This window comes from Macaca thibetana, chromosome 10 (genome assembly GCF_024542745.1).
Source record: "Macaca thibetana thibetana isolate TM-01 chromosome 10, ASM2454274v1, whole genome shotgun sequence".
Taxonomy (NCBI): Eukaryota; Metazoa; Chordata; class Mammalia; order Primates; family Cercopithecidae; genus Macaca; species Macaca thibetana.
This window is the reverse complement of record NC_065587.1, coordinates 22,897,079-22,914,971: the sequence shown is the minus strand read 5'-3', so window position 1 is coordinate 22,914,971 and position 17,893 is coordinate 22,897,079. Positions and strand designations below refer to the sequence as shown.

Sequence of the window (17,893 nt, the reverse complement as noted above, 5' to 3'; positions counted from 1 at the left end):
TGCCTACAGCAGCTCTGCCGAGTCCTGCCACAAGTTTGCTGCTGAGGGAAGGACACTGGAGAGAACTCTGAGGCAGCCTTGTGCCTTGGGGTGGTGGGGACAGGACTGGTCCAGATCAGTCCAGGGCAAGAAGCAGGGAAGTCCAGGTCAGAGACATGGGTTACTATCCTTCACTCTAATTTAATTAAAAACTAATGCCACAGACACAAACACGTCCCAGTAGTCCCTTTCATGCTAAACACTTGTAACTTTTCTTTCATGACATTTTCTCCTTTGGGGACCACATAGGATCTGATTTAATGTTTGATGATGGCTCATGTGCAAATGCAACTGGGCCCTCCTCAAAGATAAGTGGACATGCTCGCCCCATCCTGACAGCAAAGAACAGCGTGGTTCCAGGAAACAGCCACAACAATGTTTCCCTTAAGCCAAATTAAATCACATACTGGTGTAAGGCCTATGGTAAAATATTATTCTGTTCCACTTTTCATACTGACTGACCTAGTCCCATAGCACTAGGACTGCGGCTAAACAAAGGCAGTTGTTCAAATAATTATATGCCCCATGTGAAGAGGCTAATCGTTTTAGTCTTGAAGTGTCAGTGATTCACAACCCTGGACTTCTGGCTTTGATGTGTATTCTTGCTGAAAATGTGGAGAAGGGTTTTACTCTGCCTGGCAGCTGACAGCGGCAGATCTGGAGCCGGCTGGCGGTATCATATCGCCCTCTTGTGGCCTCTGGAGCAGTGTGGGGGTGCTTGCCACCAGAAGCAGGAAAATGATCCAGGCCTCCTCCTCCACCTGGGCAGTGCAGGTGATGTGTGCCAGGCCCTCCAGAGATGACAGGGTCACTGAGGCTGACCTGCCACAATTCAGCATGGCCCACTGGCTCGGGTGCTGGCCTCCATCACCACCCTTAGCAGTCTGTGAGTGACCAGACATGAGAACACTGGCCCCTGGCCCAGATTTTCACCTGTCTTCCCCAGGTTTAGGACAGTGTGTGCCTGGCACAAGTCAGTAAATATCTGTTGAATGAATGAATAAAACTGGGATGGAGACGACTCCTAATTAGACTTCAACTTTTCAGTTAAGTGTTTTTACTGATACACAATGGATCATTTTAGTTAGAAAAGGAACAGTGCTTGCTCTGATGATTTACTTTAATACCTTTAAAAAGGTTTCACTCTGTCTCATGTAAAGCAGCCAAACTCCTTCCCCTGCGTTCAAATACCTGACTTACAAAAGATTGTATTTGTAGATATCAGGAACTAAGGATGTGCTTTCCAACTGCATGCCTCACCTCAAGATAAGACTGCAGCCTGCGGGTGGGTTCAGGGGCCCCATCGCATTCTCCACACAAACAGCTCTGAAGGCAGCAGAAACTCAGGGTGCTGCTGGCAGCATTTCATTTTTTGAAATGCTGGTGACAGGTCTTTTTCCTTTTCCTAGTGTACAAAGGCATTATTCTGATCATTGTTCTAACTTGTTTGAGGCTTAAGTCCATAATCTTCCCCCTTCCTAGCACCCCTACAGGAAAATTAGGTTGTCCCAAAGCCAGCTACCACTAATCCTGATAGCATCTTTATATTCTTTAAGTCATGGGAAAGTCCGCAGGGAGAAAAATTCTAAAACACATGGTACAGCTTTTATACACTCAGAGGACCCCCTTCCAGGATGACCTGTGGCGCTGGGGAAGCACTGGGATGGGTCAAGGCAGAGCCACCTCCTGCCCTCCACCTCTTCGCGGCCTCCACCAAGTCGATTTCTGCCTCAAGTACAGAGCCCCCACAATAGTCGCCGCCTTCACCTGGCTCAGTGTGGACACCTCGGCCAGTGAAACCATGCTCGGGGTGGGGCCTGCAGGTGTGTTGACTGGACCATGCCTCACCCTGAAATCACTGTGCTGGCTGGCAGAGGCAGGGAGCTCACTAGATTCAAAGCTCCTCGAGAACAGGCCCAGTTCCTTCCTTCTGCTTCATCCTCTTGGGAAAGGCCCCAGGTTCAACCCAAGAGTGGCCATGAAAAGCCTATTGGCTGATTTCTAAGTTGGCTCTTCTGCTTTCTATGCCAAACTAGACCCAAAATGCAATGCCGCTTTGGACCCCATACCATTCCAGAAAATTTACTGACCACCAATGTGTACCAGGCCCTGTGACAGCTGCTGGGGACACAGAGATGAGGGGCAGTCCTTGCCTTCAGGGACTGTAGGGTGGGCAGCAAGCACAGAGCTAAGTCCTGAGTCCAATCAGGCACAGGTGCCTCTCTGTATCCCTAGGGGATTATTCCAGGACACCCCTCAGATACCAAAATCCTCAGATGCTTAAGTCTTTGGTATAAAATGACATGGTGTTTCCATTAACCTTCATACATCCTCCTGTATACTTTAAATCATCTGTAGATTATTTATAATCTAGATTACCTAACAGAATGCCTACATATCACTTCATTCACATGGATTCAGTGTAGTAGTCAGCATGAAGCAAATTCAAGTTTTGCTTTTCATAACTTTGGGGAATTAAAAAATATATATTTTCACTGGGCGTCGTAGTTCACGCCTGTAATGCCACCACTTTGGGAAGCCAAAGCCAATGGATCGCCTGAGCCCAGGAGTTTGAAAATAGCTTGGGCAACATGGTGAAACTCTGTCCCTGCAAAAAATGTAAAAATCAGCTGGGCGTGGTGGTGCACACCTGTAGTCCCAGCTACTCAGGAGGCTGAGGTCGGGGGAGTGCTTGAGCCTGGGAGGTCGAGGCTGCAGTGAGCTATGATCACTGCCACTGCATTCAAGCCTAGGGGACAGAGCAAGACTCTGTCTCAAAAATATATATGTATGTTTTCAATCTGTGGTTGAAACCATAGATAAGGAACCCATGGATATGAAGGGCTGATTGTCTTAGGTACCATAAAAAACATCCAGGTATGCCAGGGGCCCAGTGGTGGGGAGGGGAATGAAGGGGTCCAGGAAGGTAAGGAAAAGAGGCAAGGAAGGTTTCAAAGAGGAGGTGACACGGCAGCTAGGCCAGAGAGATGAGAGGAGCCTGCCAGCCCCAGATGACCTAAGCCTTATGGGGGCAGAGGTGGCAGTCACAGCCAGTCTCCATCTTTACCCTCTGCTCCCCTCCTGGTCCCCAAACACCAATGCAACATTAATGGAGCAAGTAATCTGGGGACCTGAATGCAAAAGGAGAAATGCAAAGGGAGATAGGCAAAGGCCTCAGAAGGCCCAAGTGGGTAAAGAATGGAGAGTCCAAACACCCTTCAGAGGAGCGGGGATCCCTGGGAAATGCAGGCCTCAGGGCAAGCAGGAGGGAAGGCCGGTAGTAAGTCACTAAAATGGTTTGCATGACAGTCAATAGCAGTAAAGAAAACTTGGAAAAGCAAGGGAGCTAGGTTTGTATTTCTTCCTCCAAGGTAGGGCACATAAATCAGGGTAAGTGATTATGGTATCTGAGAAGCTTTAAGCTGGAGAATTCTCTGCAGTTTTGGTCATCTCATTAAAAGGAGGATGCAGGAGAGGGTCATAACCCTAACAAGGGAAGGACAACCAAGCACGTGCAAGGACTGCAAGAATGTGCATGCAAGGATGCGATCGGATCCGGGAGGCCCAGGAGCACAGGAAAGGCCTGGAGGGACAGTGGCAGTGACCTGGCACTCAGAAGAGGGATCTGGGCACAAGAAGGCACTGCTCGCCAGGCACACATTCACTGCTGCTGCTGCCTCAGGTGCTTTATGCACCTTTGTGTTTTTTTTGAGACACGGTTGAGTTCTGTCACCCAGGCTGGAATGCAGTGGTACGATCATGGCTCATTGCAACCTTGATCTCCCAGGCTCAAGAGATCCTCCTACCTCAGCCTCCTGAGTAGCTGGGACTATAGTTGTGCACCATCATGCCTGGCTAATTTTTGTAATTTTTGTAGAGATGAGGTCTCGCTATGTTGCCCAGGCTAGTCTCGAACTCCTGGGCTCAAGTGATTGCCCAGCTCGGCCTCCCAAAGTGCTAGGATTACAATCAAGAGCCACTGTGCCTGGCCAGGTGCTTTACCCGTTTGTCTAACCTGCTCCAACCTGTTGCATTGGGTGCTATCATCCTCATTTTCTAATGAGGAAACAGATACTCCAGGAGAGGAAGCAGCTTTGCCACTGTCACCCAGCCAGAAAAGGGCAGGGCCAGATGCAAATCCAGCTCTGCTGGTTCCCAAAGGCTCTGTGCTTTCCACCACACCCTGTCTCCGCAAGCCAGAGAACGTCCAGAGGGCACTGGCAGGTAGTGCAGCCTCCTGACAAATATTAGGCAAGACACATCCTTGGAAGGCCAGGCAGGGAAAGGTATAGGCATTTTCTGGGGACAAAGAAATCATTGTGCAGATATGGTTTCCTGGGGATACATTTCACCTCCATCATCTGGCTGGAGCAGAAGAGAGAGCTTCTGAAGGCCACCCCAACAGCTGTGAGACAAATCTCCCACTTGGCTGCAGACTGCTGAGAAGGGGCCATGCAGCCTGGCTAACAGCAGCCTGCTCGCCTGCTGCAGGCTCCCTGGGCTTTTCTAACACTCTATGCAAAGGCATCTGATGGACTAACCATTGGGATTTGCAAAGATCCTGAGCCCTCCGGCACTCTCCGCTCAGTCAGAGGGCCGTGTCTGATTTAAAAAGTGATGTGCAAAGACCAGGGCAGATGAATACACACCACAGAAAACCTGTCTGTGGCAGATTATGCAAGGGTGTCTTTAACATTAGACTCTATGGTGGAGTCAGTGATTCCCAACAATATCTGAGGCTGAGGGAAAGAGGGAGGTGGGAATTGATTCTCTGAGACTCCATCTCACCAGAAAGCATAGCCCTGGCTTGAAGTTGCTCAGACAAGATTCTAGGATGAGAGGTAGGGAGGTGGAGAAGCATTCATTCCTAGTAGGGTGCGGGCACAAGGTGCAAAGAAGCCCTCTGGGAAGGGCACAGCCATGGCCACATCCCCGAGGTGTCTGCTAGGTGGGAAAGGGCAGCCTCAGCCTCACACTGATGCACAGCCCCTACTGACAACTCCTTAGATGTGCACCTGTACCTCCCTGAGCCGCACCATCACTCTGTTGGACAGGCTGGGAAGGGAGCATCATTTCATTTTGTACATGAGGTCACTGAGGCTGAATGTACCTGGCTTGTAGGGAGCAGAGCTAGGGCTTGAACCCAGATTTGCAACTTGAATCTCAAGGCCTCATCCACTACCTACCTACCACCCACCCAACCAACCAACCAAGTCTGTGCTCCATCTTATTTTTCAAATGCTCACTGAGAAGCTGGACAGAGCAGACTTGTGTTCTGGAAAGCCTCCGCTGTCTCGGGAGCCCATTTTGGTGTCTAAGATACATGTGGGCACTGACTGGTAACCGATGTGTTTCGACGCAGAGGAGCCTCGTGCTCCCAGGAGGTGCTTACCCCTTCCATGGGTGCGATGAGCAGGTCATACAGGGCACGGAGCGGGGGCTTGGCGAACGAGTTCTGCCTCCTGGGAAGAGAGGAGGTCCCGTCCTGGTTCGGTGACACAGTGTTACTGAACAGGCTCGTCATGCTCTGGCAGCTCCTGGGGAGGGAAGGGCCAAGGGATCAATCAGGGCCACTCAGACAGGCAGACTCACCCCGGCCCTCCCAGCCATGCCCCTGTATGGAAGACAGGCTGAGGCTTCACAGCAGCACCCCCGCCAGCCTCCCTCCCAGCTCCGTTCCCTTCTCTGTCCTTTCAGGTAATTTTCACACTACAGTGAGCACTGTCAGAAACCGCAGGGTAAACCAGCTGCACACAACAGCTTACATTTCTATGGAGTTTTTCTACATAATCAAATGTCCCTAAGTGCTGTTCAAAGGATTTAATTACATCCTGTGTGGAGCAATTGTGTGCAGGCAAACGTGAGGACCATTAGGAATCAGCGACAGCCACCAAGCTGATGAGGACAGTGCCCCAATGCCAATTAATTTACCATGTGGGGGCTGCAGACAGGACAAAGAGCATGTTGGCCCCCACCTTGGGCTCAGAGCAACCGCTGAGCACCCACCTGAGCCCCAGCATGGGCTCTGTGGCAAGGCAGTAGAAACCCCTGGCCCCATGGCCTCATTGGAAGATGCTATGACCAGGCAGCAGCTGCAGAGTGGGTTGGTTTCAGTATGGCTGTGTAGTTTTGTTTCGCTTTTAAATTTCTGTTCCAATGTTTCCAGGCATAGTTTTATTAATACTAAAGCATTTTCAACCCCAAGTACCCCAAGTTTCATACTTCCAACATGGGATGACAGCATTCAATGATTCATTCATTCATTCACTCATTCATTTGGAAAATTTTCCCTAAGCGCTGGCTGTCTGCCAGGCACTGGCATAGTCTCTGGGAACCTACAGAGGATAAAATGCACAAATGAGCAGAAGAGGTACAGGGAGGGGAAATTAGTCCCTTTCCAATGCAGCAACAGCTGCCCACATGCATCCTCTCAGCACCTGCCCTGTGGCCTGGCCACTGTGACCGCAGCACAGCCATTGGTGACATTCTATGCCTGACTATTGGACGGTGATTTTTTTCTTTTTTCTTTTTTCTTTTTTTTTTTGAAACAGACAAGGTATCATCCTTCCTGAAGGAGATAGCTTTAAAAAAAGAAAAAAAAAAAAAAAAAAAGACAAGGTATTGCTCTGTAGCCCAAGCTGGAGTGCATTGTGGTGCAAACATAGCTCACTGCACCCTCAACCTCCTGGGCTCAAGTGCTCCTCCTACCTCAGCCTCCTGAGGAGTTGGGTCCACAGGTGTGTACCACGACACCAAGCTAATTTGTAATTGTTTTTTTTAGAGATGGGGTCTCACTGTGTTACCCAGGCTGGTCTTGAACTCCTGGGCTCAAGCAATCCTGCCACCTTGGCCTCCCAAAGTGTTGGGATTACAGATGTGAGACACCACACCCCATCAGTGATCAGTGATCTCTTAACCTTGATTTAGACACTATGCATAGTTCAAGAGTTTCTGCTACATATTCTAGGACCCTTAAGGGCAAAGACCATGCCTTAAACCAGATACACTGCTGAGGTTCAGTAGGTACTCTGGCTACTGGTAATGACAGCAACTAGACTGTTGCCCAAGAAAAACACAGAAGGCTGCTCCTCTCTGCTGGTCCAGGCCAGGAGCTGTGACATCAAAATAAATTATTTGAAAGATTCAGCGGTGTGTTTTCCAGGTAAGATCTCTACCCCTAGCTCTCTCCCACTCCTCCCAGTGATCTTAGCAATGCACCACTTGACCTAAATTCTAGGGTTGTGCCAAGCCAAGCTCTCAGCATCCTCAGCCTCCAGCCTGGTGCCTGTGAGAGAAAAGCAGAGCAGCAGGACTTGGAGGGCCAGGGAGCCCACTCACGTCCGCTCCCTGGCCTCACTCACTCTGGAAACGTGTAATTACAAGTGATGAGGGCTGCAGCATGTCTTTGCCATCAAAGCCAGTGAAGCACAGATAACCCTGGAGTGACACTCAGAGGCTCACTTAATTCCACAGAATACACTGCAAAGAGCAATTCTCCCCTCAAGGAGAGATTACCAAATTGCTCTCCTGAGGAGACGCTTTGGCATAACACACGGTGTCTGTCACGGCACTGTTTGTTACCACACACACGTGTTCTCAGCAGACAGGGAACACGGCCCCGAAGAGCCTAGGCTGCCATCCAGACAGCAGACGGGCAGCAGCAGGAGCACTAGGTGCCCTCTTCCTGTGCACTTCATGTTTCACAATCTAGATGATGGCCTGGACTGTGGGCTCAGGTAACCCCAACTTGAGGCTCCTGAGTCTGATCAGTCCAGCTGGGCGTGACTGGGGGAGTGCCATGCCCCCAGACAATGCTGTGGCCCAAGGTCCTCAAGATGACTGATGGGGACACTCCACAAACCTCAAGGCCCTTTAGCTTTGAACTAAAAAGGCTCCTACTAGAGAAAGACCCCAGCTCTAGGGAGTTCTCAGGACAGCCCCAGCTGTCCAGGGAGACCCAGGAGTTCCTTCACCTGCTCCCAAACTTGGCTACTTACTCCAACAAATCAGAACCAAACACCCGGCCCATCTGACCCCTCCCTGAGGAGCACAAGATGTCAGGTTGGACATCTTGTGGTCTGGGCAGGGCACCCCTACTGGCAATGCTGAACTGCACAAGGAAGTGCCAGGGAAAGGCTGGAGTCTGATGCTAGCCAGCAATTCAAAAGAGGAAAATGTTTGAAGAAGTGGTGGACAGACCTGCTGAGCTTGAATCCCAACCTTGGGCACTGCTTCATGCCCTGCAATCAGGGGCAGTGTCACCTAGGGGCAGGGAGTGTGGGTCCTGGGGAGGATGGCTGCAGTGCGTGGAGAGCCAGGTAAGGCTTGGGCGTGTGAGCTAGAGACAGGCATGGGGCAGGAGGGCAGAGACCAGGCTGTGGATTCCAGGACCTAAGTGCTAATGGCGGTGGCATCTTTTTATTGAAAATGCCATGAGTGCCAGAGGCATCTAAGGGGCCCGGTGGCGCTAACCCATCCCACATATGTCACTGCCCAAGATATGCCAGGCACCATGGGCCACAGGCCTTTGCCCTGGGTTCCAATGGAGGTGGGGCAGCACCGGGGACAAGCTGCTGACTCCCACTGCTGGTCGGGCTGAGATGAGGGAAGCCTCTTTGGGACAGCACCATTTGATCCGGGCCACAAGGGATGATTTGGTGGTACCCTGCCTGGACAAAGTGGAGGAGGCCATTCCAACAGAGGAACAACATAGAGAAATAGAGACTGGGGTGCTTGGGGCAGTGAGTGTGAGAAGTCATGCGGACAGAGGAGTGGGGATGCAGGCTGAAGAAGAAAGTGGGCCAGATGGGCCTGGGCAGAGGTTCTGGGGTTATATATGGGGAGAAGCAGTACCTCTTACCTCTTTAAACAACCAGGCTTGCCTGATCAGGAAGTTCCTCTCCCCAGGCTACCAGTTCTTTCCTAGGGGATGAGCATAAGGAGGCCACCTGTGTCTACACCCCTCCCCTGAGAACATTCCCCCCTCCCCAGGGCTGGGTTGCAAAGTAGCCATGATCAGACCATCCTCACCCTGGGCTAACTTCAGTTGGGAAGCCAGTCAGGAATCTTTGACCAGGGCTGGGAAACGCAGCCATTCAAGGCACCTGTCTGATCTGGGAATATTTCCTGGAAGACCCCCTCTGGGCACCTGGGTATGTACCCAGGCAGTGCAGATTCTTCAAGAACCAGATCCTAATGGGGTGGTCAGGGCACCCAAGCTCCAGTGAAGGCTCTCCCTCTGAGTCTCAACTGAGCACCCCCTGCCTGGAACTTGACCTTGTTTTGCTCTCTCCAGGCCACCAAGCCCACCTGTGCCCCATTGACACTTGCTGACCTCTGCCCCCTAGATGCCACATCAAGTGCTGGCTCTCAGCCTCCCACCCTGGCCCTTTTTGCAACCTGGCAGCTCACAGACCAACTATCTCTGGAGCAACAGCTCCTGGGCACTGACCCTAGCCAGCCCAGTCTCGGTGGGCCCAGCAGGACCTGGCCATGGGGCCCCTTGCATTCAGGCAGGGCAGCCCTTTGAGAATACCACTCTAATCTGCGCTGCTATTCAGTTGGGCGGCAGGGAGCACTTGTCCCTAGAGAGATCCTTTTCAAAATAAAAACAAAAGACTAGAAATAGTCAGTCAGTAATTATGAAACAACAAACAACAAACCAAAAAAACAACCAACCTGAACCATGATTTGAGGTCAAAGTAAATCCATCAAGACTTTCTCCCTGAGCAGGAGGCATCTGTGGCTAGCCGCCTGGCCCCACAGCAGCAGCCTTCACAGGCCTTCATCTGCTGGTCCCAGTGCTGCCTTCCTGCCCACGCCTCTTCCTTAGTAGCTCTTCAGGCAGCAGCTGCCTCTGGTTTCTCCACGATAGTGGCCCTGGTCCACCTTGACAGCAGCCACATGTGGCTGGTCCCCACTAGGGAACTGCCCTGGGAGTGATATGCTCAGGGGCAGAGAATGGGAGTTGGGGGCCGGGGGGATGGCGGGCAGGAAAACAAGGCTGAGAGCTACTGATGGTCCCTTGAACCCTGGGAGCCCTCTGCTGGAGGTGCACATGGGGGGAGGTGTCAGGCTGCGACTCAGAGGACAGGATGTGGCAGGACACAGCCCCTCTCTGGTTGCATGGGTGGACCCGAGGTTTCCTTGCCTCCACCATCATTAGTGCTGCTGCTGCCTTGTGCAGACTGCTGGGAGCTGGCAGGGGTGAGTTCCCTTTCACATGTAGTTTCTGTTCTCACTGCAACAGTTAAAGCAACCTACTGCAGCTATCTTACTGGGATACCTCTGCCTAAAGATCTGCATAAAGATATATTCCCAACAGATCAAAACAGCAAAGCAGTCAGCTCCTTAGCCCTGAGCCTTACTGTTCACAGCTGGGAGTGGACCACCCACAGGTCGCCAAAGAGCTGTGACTCTGGCAAGGAATGTCACTTTCTACTTCCCTCTTTTTCTTGCTGGTAAAATAAAGGGTTGGGCTAAAATTCTTGTAGGGCCTCTTCTAGGGTTGTTGTTTTTTAATTTTTTTTTTTTTTAACTGATGATCAATCCAACCAGAACTTCTAGTTTTAGAAATGAAAAATTTCCTCTATCTAGGCAAGCCTTCAACCCCTCTGCTGAGCCTCAGCCCTTCCTGTGTTTCCCCTGCGTGGGCATCAGGCAGGGGACAGTTAGGGTGCAGGCTCAGCTTTCTGGTGTTGTAATCTGCCTGGGAGAGTTGGCACTGCTGATACATGTCCTTGTGGTGGTGTGGTTTTGGGCCTCAGAGTCACAGCTGGCTGGCAGCAGGCACCCCGGGCTCTGAGCCCCAGGTGGCAGAATGCTCACAGCGGCTGACAGGTGTGCACTGGAGTGTGAGGGATAACCTGCTCTCTGCCATCCACCTTCCTGCACTGTCACGACAACCTAGTCCTTCACTGCTTCATAGAAGAACGGCCACAGAGGGCCAGGGGCTCTTCAAGGCAGTGCTTTAGAGTATATATAGTATTGCTCTGATCTCCACAGGCCTTTCACCCTGGCTGACTTCTCTCTGTCTCAGCTTTCTGGGCTCTAGAGAACAGCGCTTTTCGCTTGCTAGAATGGGAGCTTTGAAAGGGGTAGAAACATGCTTCCCACAGGGCAGGAGTGTGAACCGTGGCAGGGGCTGTGCTGCCGGTTTAGGAATGAAGGCAGGCCAGAGAAGAGCACACATGCACCCCTCTGCCGGCACAGCCAGGCCTACCACGGCAGCCTCACCGGCTCAGGGCCTGTGAGGTTATTCTTCCTCTTCAGATGAGGAACCAAGGACCAGAAAGAGCAAGAGATCTGCACAAAGCCACCAGGTTGGCAGGTCATCAGGCCTCCCACTTGGCAGGATAGGGGCTTTTGCTGTGCCCTCCCAGCCGCTGTGTTCCTAAAGGTGGTGTGATGGTGGGTGGCCCCTCCTGGAGGCTGCGACTCCAGGCTTCACAGCTGCACCACCCCGGGGCTCCAGCAGGTGGCACTGGCTCACTTTTCTCACAGCCCATGGCTGCCGGGACCCAGTTGGGCTAACAGCCTAGCTCTCAGCAGAGGATCTTCTCACCTCACACTGTCTTTATTATTCTTCAGATGATGTTTATTAACCTACTTCAGGAACATTTTCAGTTTCTCCAAAGCACACAATCTGTGTGGTGGTGGGAAAAGGAGAGGGCCCAGCATGCATGGAGAGAGAGGTGAAGCCACAGAGTGTCTGTGAAGAGTAGACAAGGGGCAGAGGGGTCAGGGGCGTGGCTCTTGTGTCTGCAATGATGACAAATGCCAACTGGGTTGGGCTGCCCTCATTGCTCATGAATCTCCCCTTCAGAGAGGATGAAGGAATCTACTCCTGAGGCAGGAGGAAGCCAGTGCACTGCTCACACTCCTTTGGGCAGTCTGCTGCAGCAGTGCCTGTGAGCGAGTATGAGCCTGCCCAAGTGAGCAGCTGCTCCCTGGCTTCCCATCCACACTCAGCTGAAAGGGAGTTAATTTATGGTGCAGACAGCAGCCTGGGCAAGTCCCCCCAACCCCCCAACACACACACACACACACACACACACACACACACACACATATGCATACACACACACGCACACAGCTTTCTCAGGCTCTCACACTCTAAGGTGGAGAGCGAAATGCACCCACTCTGCTTGGGCCAAACAAGCTCTTTTGGGCATTTGGGACCCGATGGACCTCCCTGTGGAGTCTGCCCGCCCTGCCTTCTGCGAGGCAGGCTCTCACCTCAACCCACTCTGCTCTGTCACCCCTCACCTGGCTTCCAAGGCAGCATTTCTGCAGCACTCTGGCATTGGGGAATCAGGTCTCCCATGTGAAGAACACAGCACTGCCTCCTTGGCAGAGACGCGTCTATGTGGGGTCAGTAGATGAAGAAACAGGGGCTTGACTCTCCCTCAGCCAAGTCTGAGAAAAGGGGCTATGGCTCAAGCCTGAAGATGACCAGGATGGCAGGCGCCCACCTAGCCCTGAGATTCTGGCCCTCCTGTCTCTGCAGTAGGGCTGACCAGGTGGCCGGGAGGAGGGAACAAGCAGGCTAGAGCTTAGTGCAATCTCGAAGAACCTCACTGGCTGGCTGGGGCTGTCTGCTCCACATGCATCGACCCAGAGGCAGCCACACTACTGTGGGGGCAGCACTGTTAGACTGCCTGGGGAGGGGCAGCTAGGAAGGGTGCCACCTGAGAAACGCATGAAGGGGCAACCTGAGGGAAGGCTTTGCCCCTCATGGCACCAAAGAGAAAGGTGGTGCTCATTCACCCATTCAACAAGGGCTAAGTGCCTCCTTGGTGTCCCTGGGCAAGCTGCAGTGGGGGAATTCAGTCAACAGGGAGATCTGGTCCTTGCCCTCCTGGAGTTCACAATTTGATGAGGACCATGCAAGGCCCGATAGCAGCTGTGTACATGTGTGCTCGCATGGATGCATCTGATCTTAACGCTTGAACACAGGTGGCAGAACGAGGTCTCTGGGAGTGTCTTCCTTTCCACCTCTTCCCTGTGTCCTGCCCTCCCGCTCCTCTGGGGCTCAATTCCTCACCAGGCACTTGGTTCCTTCATGGTCTGTCTAGACATAGGGCCAGGAACGCTCACCCCAGGGCACATCTGGTCATGACATCTTTAGGATGACTGGAAGGGAGGGGTGAGAAGGGAACTAAACTGATATGGGGCATCTTCTAGAGTATGGACATGGAATCTCAGGGCTAGGTGGGCCCCCGTCATCTTCTGGGCTGTAACGTGAGTACGCTACTTGCATCCTCTTTTAGCCCTTGGCGCCGTTCACTGTTACTAATGAGTAAACAACGATGCAAGGTTAAACATCTCCTCTAAGGCAGCGACATCAGGGGAAAGGCCCTGCTGCTCCACGAAGTCAGGCAGCAGAAAGCCTGTGGCTTGAGGGGGGCGCCCTCTGCTCTCTGGAGAGCCGAAGGTCTAGTGCTGTGTGGCATCAGGCCCTGAACCCTCATCTGCCTCATCTGGTTTGTGCCCTCTATCCTAGAAAGGCAGACACTGCACGCAGTACCAGTCCAGGGGCCATCTGTGAAGACTCTGTCCCCAGGTCAGAGTTCTGCAGGGGTCAGGGAGGGTCCTCGGTGGTGGCAGCTCATTCAAGGTGTGGCTGCCATTTCTTAGCCCTGTCATTTCTCTTCTGATCAGACACATGGTCCTCACCTTCTCAGGATACGTTTATTGCACATGTTCACCTGCCATGCCCTCTGTGCTGCTCTGTGGTCAGGCTGCCCTGGGAGGAATCCTGCCTCTGCCCCTCACCCACTCACCTGCTCACACTCACTCAGGTGAGCCCCTTAACCCCTCTGGGGTGCAGCTTCCTGCCTCACAGGCAAGGACTGCACCTGGCAGACTGTGAGTATAGCTCCTGCTCTGCTGGGATCTACCTGGAAAATCCTTTGGTTCCTTCTTCCCTCAACTGAGCCCTAACCAGGATGTTCCCAAATCCCCTCTGGGGCTCTCAACTGAGCTGCATCTTCTGAGGTAGCTGGCCTGAGATTTGAACGTGAGTTTTAAGACATCAATGGAAAAATTAATTGACAAATACATTATATTCAAGTAACCAGAGATGCCTCAATTCAATTAAAAAACAGGATTCTGAAACCATTCAGTGACTTCCCTCCACGAACATCCTCACATGAAAGGTTGTCTCATCTGGGAGGTGAACCTGGTGAACACTGCATTTTAAGTACTTATGCAATAAGCTGTGGGTGCTTCTGCTTGTTCCCCTCCTTAATTGCTACATGTCTGGCTGCTCCTCCAGAGAAGAGCCACAAGGCTGGGCAGGCACAGGCAGGGACCCTGACTCTACCGGTAGTGCCTGGCTCCTCTCAAGCCCAGGAATGAGTGTGGCGCTGCATGTGTCTTCTCTTCCCTTGCTCTTGGACTCTCCTGGCATATTGGGTCCATGGTAGGTTCCCTGCCTGGGCTAAGGGTTGTGGCACATGCCTCCACCAAAAGGGTCTGCACCTGCCCTCCTGCAGGAGCCACGGCAACAGTTGGTGGTGCCTGGCCTCTGCCCACTCTAGGCATTGTGCTGTGGCCATCTGCTCTTTACTGTAATGAGTATGAGGCTCTGAGCCCAAGCCTGGAGATGCTCACCTTAAAAGAACCTGATGCCCAGGCCAGCCTTGTACGCCTTTCCTACTGACCCCATTCAGAGATCAGAACAAAGGCCTGGGCCAGACAGTCATTGGGGTGGGCTTCTCAAGTGCTCAGGGATGGAGAGAAGAAAAGACAGCCCTGTGTGTGGTAGCCTGCCCAGCTGATGCATGTCCAGCAATATAACAAAACCCCCTTCCAAAGGACTTTGCACTTTCAAGCAATTTGTGGGTCCAAGCCTGTCCCTGAAAACAAACCTGTCAGGTCTAATTCACTTGTTCACAGAGAACTTCCAGAGTTGGATTAGTCAGAGTTGTCTGAAGACAGAATGCGCTGCCTCAGGAGGTAGTAAGCTCCCTGTCATGGGAGGAATTCAGGGAAAAGATGGGTAATCACTTGGCAAGGGAGTTAGATGGATGAAGGCCTGTGGGGCTAGAACATTGTCTTTGGAGTCTGGAAGACCTGGCTCCTAATGCTGGCTCTGTCATTTTCTAGCTGTGAGATCCTGGGCAACTAACTTAACATCTCTAAGCCTTAGTACCCCTCATGGTTGCTGCAGGGATTGACTAAGATAACACATGTAAAGCACTTAGCACAGTGCTGAGTGCTGGGAAGTAATAAGCAGACACACACTGCTGTCATTATCATCGTTGCTATTGTTGCTATAGTTACTTAATTCCCTCCCTTCCTCCTTCCCTCTTTCCCTCCCTCCCTCCCTTCCTTCCTTCCTTCTTTCCTTCTGTGCTTGTACCTACCTAACACACGGCACCCTGCTAGGCTCCTTGGGTGATACAGAGATAAATCAGAAGCGACTGAGCCTTGGGCAAATGCACAGCCTGGGAGGGGAGAGGGCATGGACACAGGTGACGAATGCAAGGTGCAAGGTTGTGGCTCCCTACCCACAGATAAAGCACCAGGAAGTTTTAGAGAAGGGAGAAATGATTTCCAGTAGGGGCAATCCAGGATGGATTCGTGAAAGATGCTGTGTTTGACACAGTGCCTCAGGGGAAAGCCCTCTTTGGCCATGTCCCCATGCCCAGGTGAAGACCCTGAGATGTGAATGGGCAGGTCTGGGGTTCCTTTGGGTTAGGACAGAGGGTGGGATGAAAATGGAATAGGAAATGGGAAGAATGGCAGGGTGGGACTGTGAAGTACTCAGATGCCAAGCTCCACACTTCCACCTAACTCCACTGGAGCTCCTGTGATTCCTGTCGAGAGAAGGACACAAACAAAACCGCGCCCCAGCCAGAGGGGAAGACAGCGATGACCGTCAGCCTGTCCCAGGTGGGTGGTAACGGGATCAGTGTGAGGGACAAAGTCACATCCAGTGAGGGGCAGATTTCATCTCTGCCACTGACAAGCGGGCAGACTTGGGGCAATTCACCTTGCGGAGCACCAGCAACTGTTTGAGGCTGTTGATAGGCATCAAGATAGGCAGGGACAGGACAGAGGCTCCTGCCCAAAGCCTGGTGACTGGAACCAACAGCTGCAGCAGCTGTTGGCAGGGAAGATCCTTGCCCAGAATGGTCACAGTGAGGTGAATATGGGTGGATGGCAGCCATGGCATGCTGTGCATGCCTACATTTAATGTGGCACAGATGACCTGGAGGTCAGAGGTGGAGAGAACACTCAGCTCCTTATTGGGGCCAGAAGCCAAAGAGGCACCAACAAGGAGCAGGGGACAGGGATGCAGGACCCCAGCCAGAAAGCTGGGTATGCAATCTTGAGGGTTCAAAGCCAGGGCTATAGCTGTAGCTGATAGCAGATTGGGTCATCCCTCTGCATTTATTCAAAGTGTTTCCAGTGGCCCTGAGAGAGGTTGTAGCAGGAAGAAGCATCAATCTATCAGTTTCTTGGTGGCGATTTGATCTTTTGGATCTTTTGAGTAGTTGATTCACCCCTAAAAAAAGAGCCTTTGGTGCCATAGAAACCTCAGACTCAAAGTGGGGAGAGAAAGAAACTACTTACTACACAGCAGGATCGATCTAGTCATCATTACTCTTATTGCGTCCTAGTAACAACTCTATCAGTAAGCAAATGTAAAAAGTTGAAGGTCACTTTAACAAAGGGCAGAGCCAGGTTTCAAATCAAGGTCTGGCTAGCCCCAGAGCCCAAGATTTCTCCTCTGCACTGTGTGTCTCACCACAGACAAAGGCCTAGACCTAGGAAGACAGTGATCAGCAGATCACTGGCCTACACTGGGCTTTTGCAGCACTGCTGCAGCACACTTCTGTACGGCCCTAAAGCAGGGTGGCCCTCATGTATGTTCATAAAGAACCACAGCCTGGCCAGGCACGGAGACTCACATCTGTGATCCCAGCATTTTGGGAGGCCACGGTGAGAGGATTACTTGAGCCAGCCTGGGCCAAATAGCAAGACCCTGTCTCTACAAAAAAAAAATTTTTTAAATTAACTGGATGAGGTGGTGTGCACCTGTGGTCCCGGCTACTCAGGAGGCTCAGGCAGGAGGACTGCTTGAGCCCAGGAGTTTGAGGCTGCAGTTATTTATGATGGCACCACTATAACCCAGCCTGGGTGACAGAGTATGACGCTGTCTCTAAACAAAAAAAGAACTACAACTACACATCCATGCACAGGCACACACAGCAGGACGCACGTGTGCCAGGTCTCAGCTTACTGGCCAGGCTGGTCTTGTGGAGACGGCTCTCCTTTCCAGTCACCGCTCTCCACTGTCCTGCTGACACTTTCTTCCCCATGCCTTTAGGAAATCGTCCTGTGTATTACAGTCACTGCATTCCCTCCCACCTCCACTGCAGGCCAGGCTTTCACACATGGATTTGGAGGGCAGCATAGGCTCTGGGAGCACTACTGCCTCTCCACTTTCAGGGCCTGACCCTCAGGTGTTGAGGGCAGAGGGGGAAGGGGGCAGGCAAACGCTCTGGAGGGCTTCCTCTGCACCCCTCAACATGGCAGCCAGCTCTGGCTCCCCCAGAACCCCTCCCCTCTGCCACTGGCTGCACACTCTGTAACGTGTGGCTGAGGTCCCTGCCCAGCAGACAGTCTCCTGGGTGGGGAACCAGTAAGGTGCTAGGCCCATGTGACCCACCCAGCGTGACACACACACACACACCCATGCCACGTGAAATGTGGGCACGCTGAGCACTGTGGCCATCCCACTCCCACCTAGCATTCTCCCTACTTTCTTTTCTCCCTGTTCTATAGTCATGGAGGTTGGGCCCATGGGATGGAGATGCCTCTTTCCTCATCTAGCAGGACC

General features: G+C 52.2%; 1 protein-coding gene across 3 annotated transcripts in view; it reads right to left on the bottom strand.

Annotated features, from left to right (window-relative positions):
• Positions 1-17,893, bottom strand: part of TTC28 (tetratricopeptide repeat domain 28) — a 723,416-nt gene that overhangs the window by 26,103 nt on the left and 679,420 nt on the right. For all 3 annotated transcript variants that reach the window (XM_050806773.1, XM_050806774.1, XM_050806775.1), the window contains one exon: positions 5,432-5,576. In XM_050806773.1, the coding sequence (XP_050662730.1) occupies positions 5,432-5,576 (145 nt within the window). The remainder of the gene's footprint in view (positions 1-5,431; positions 5,577-17,893) is intronic.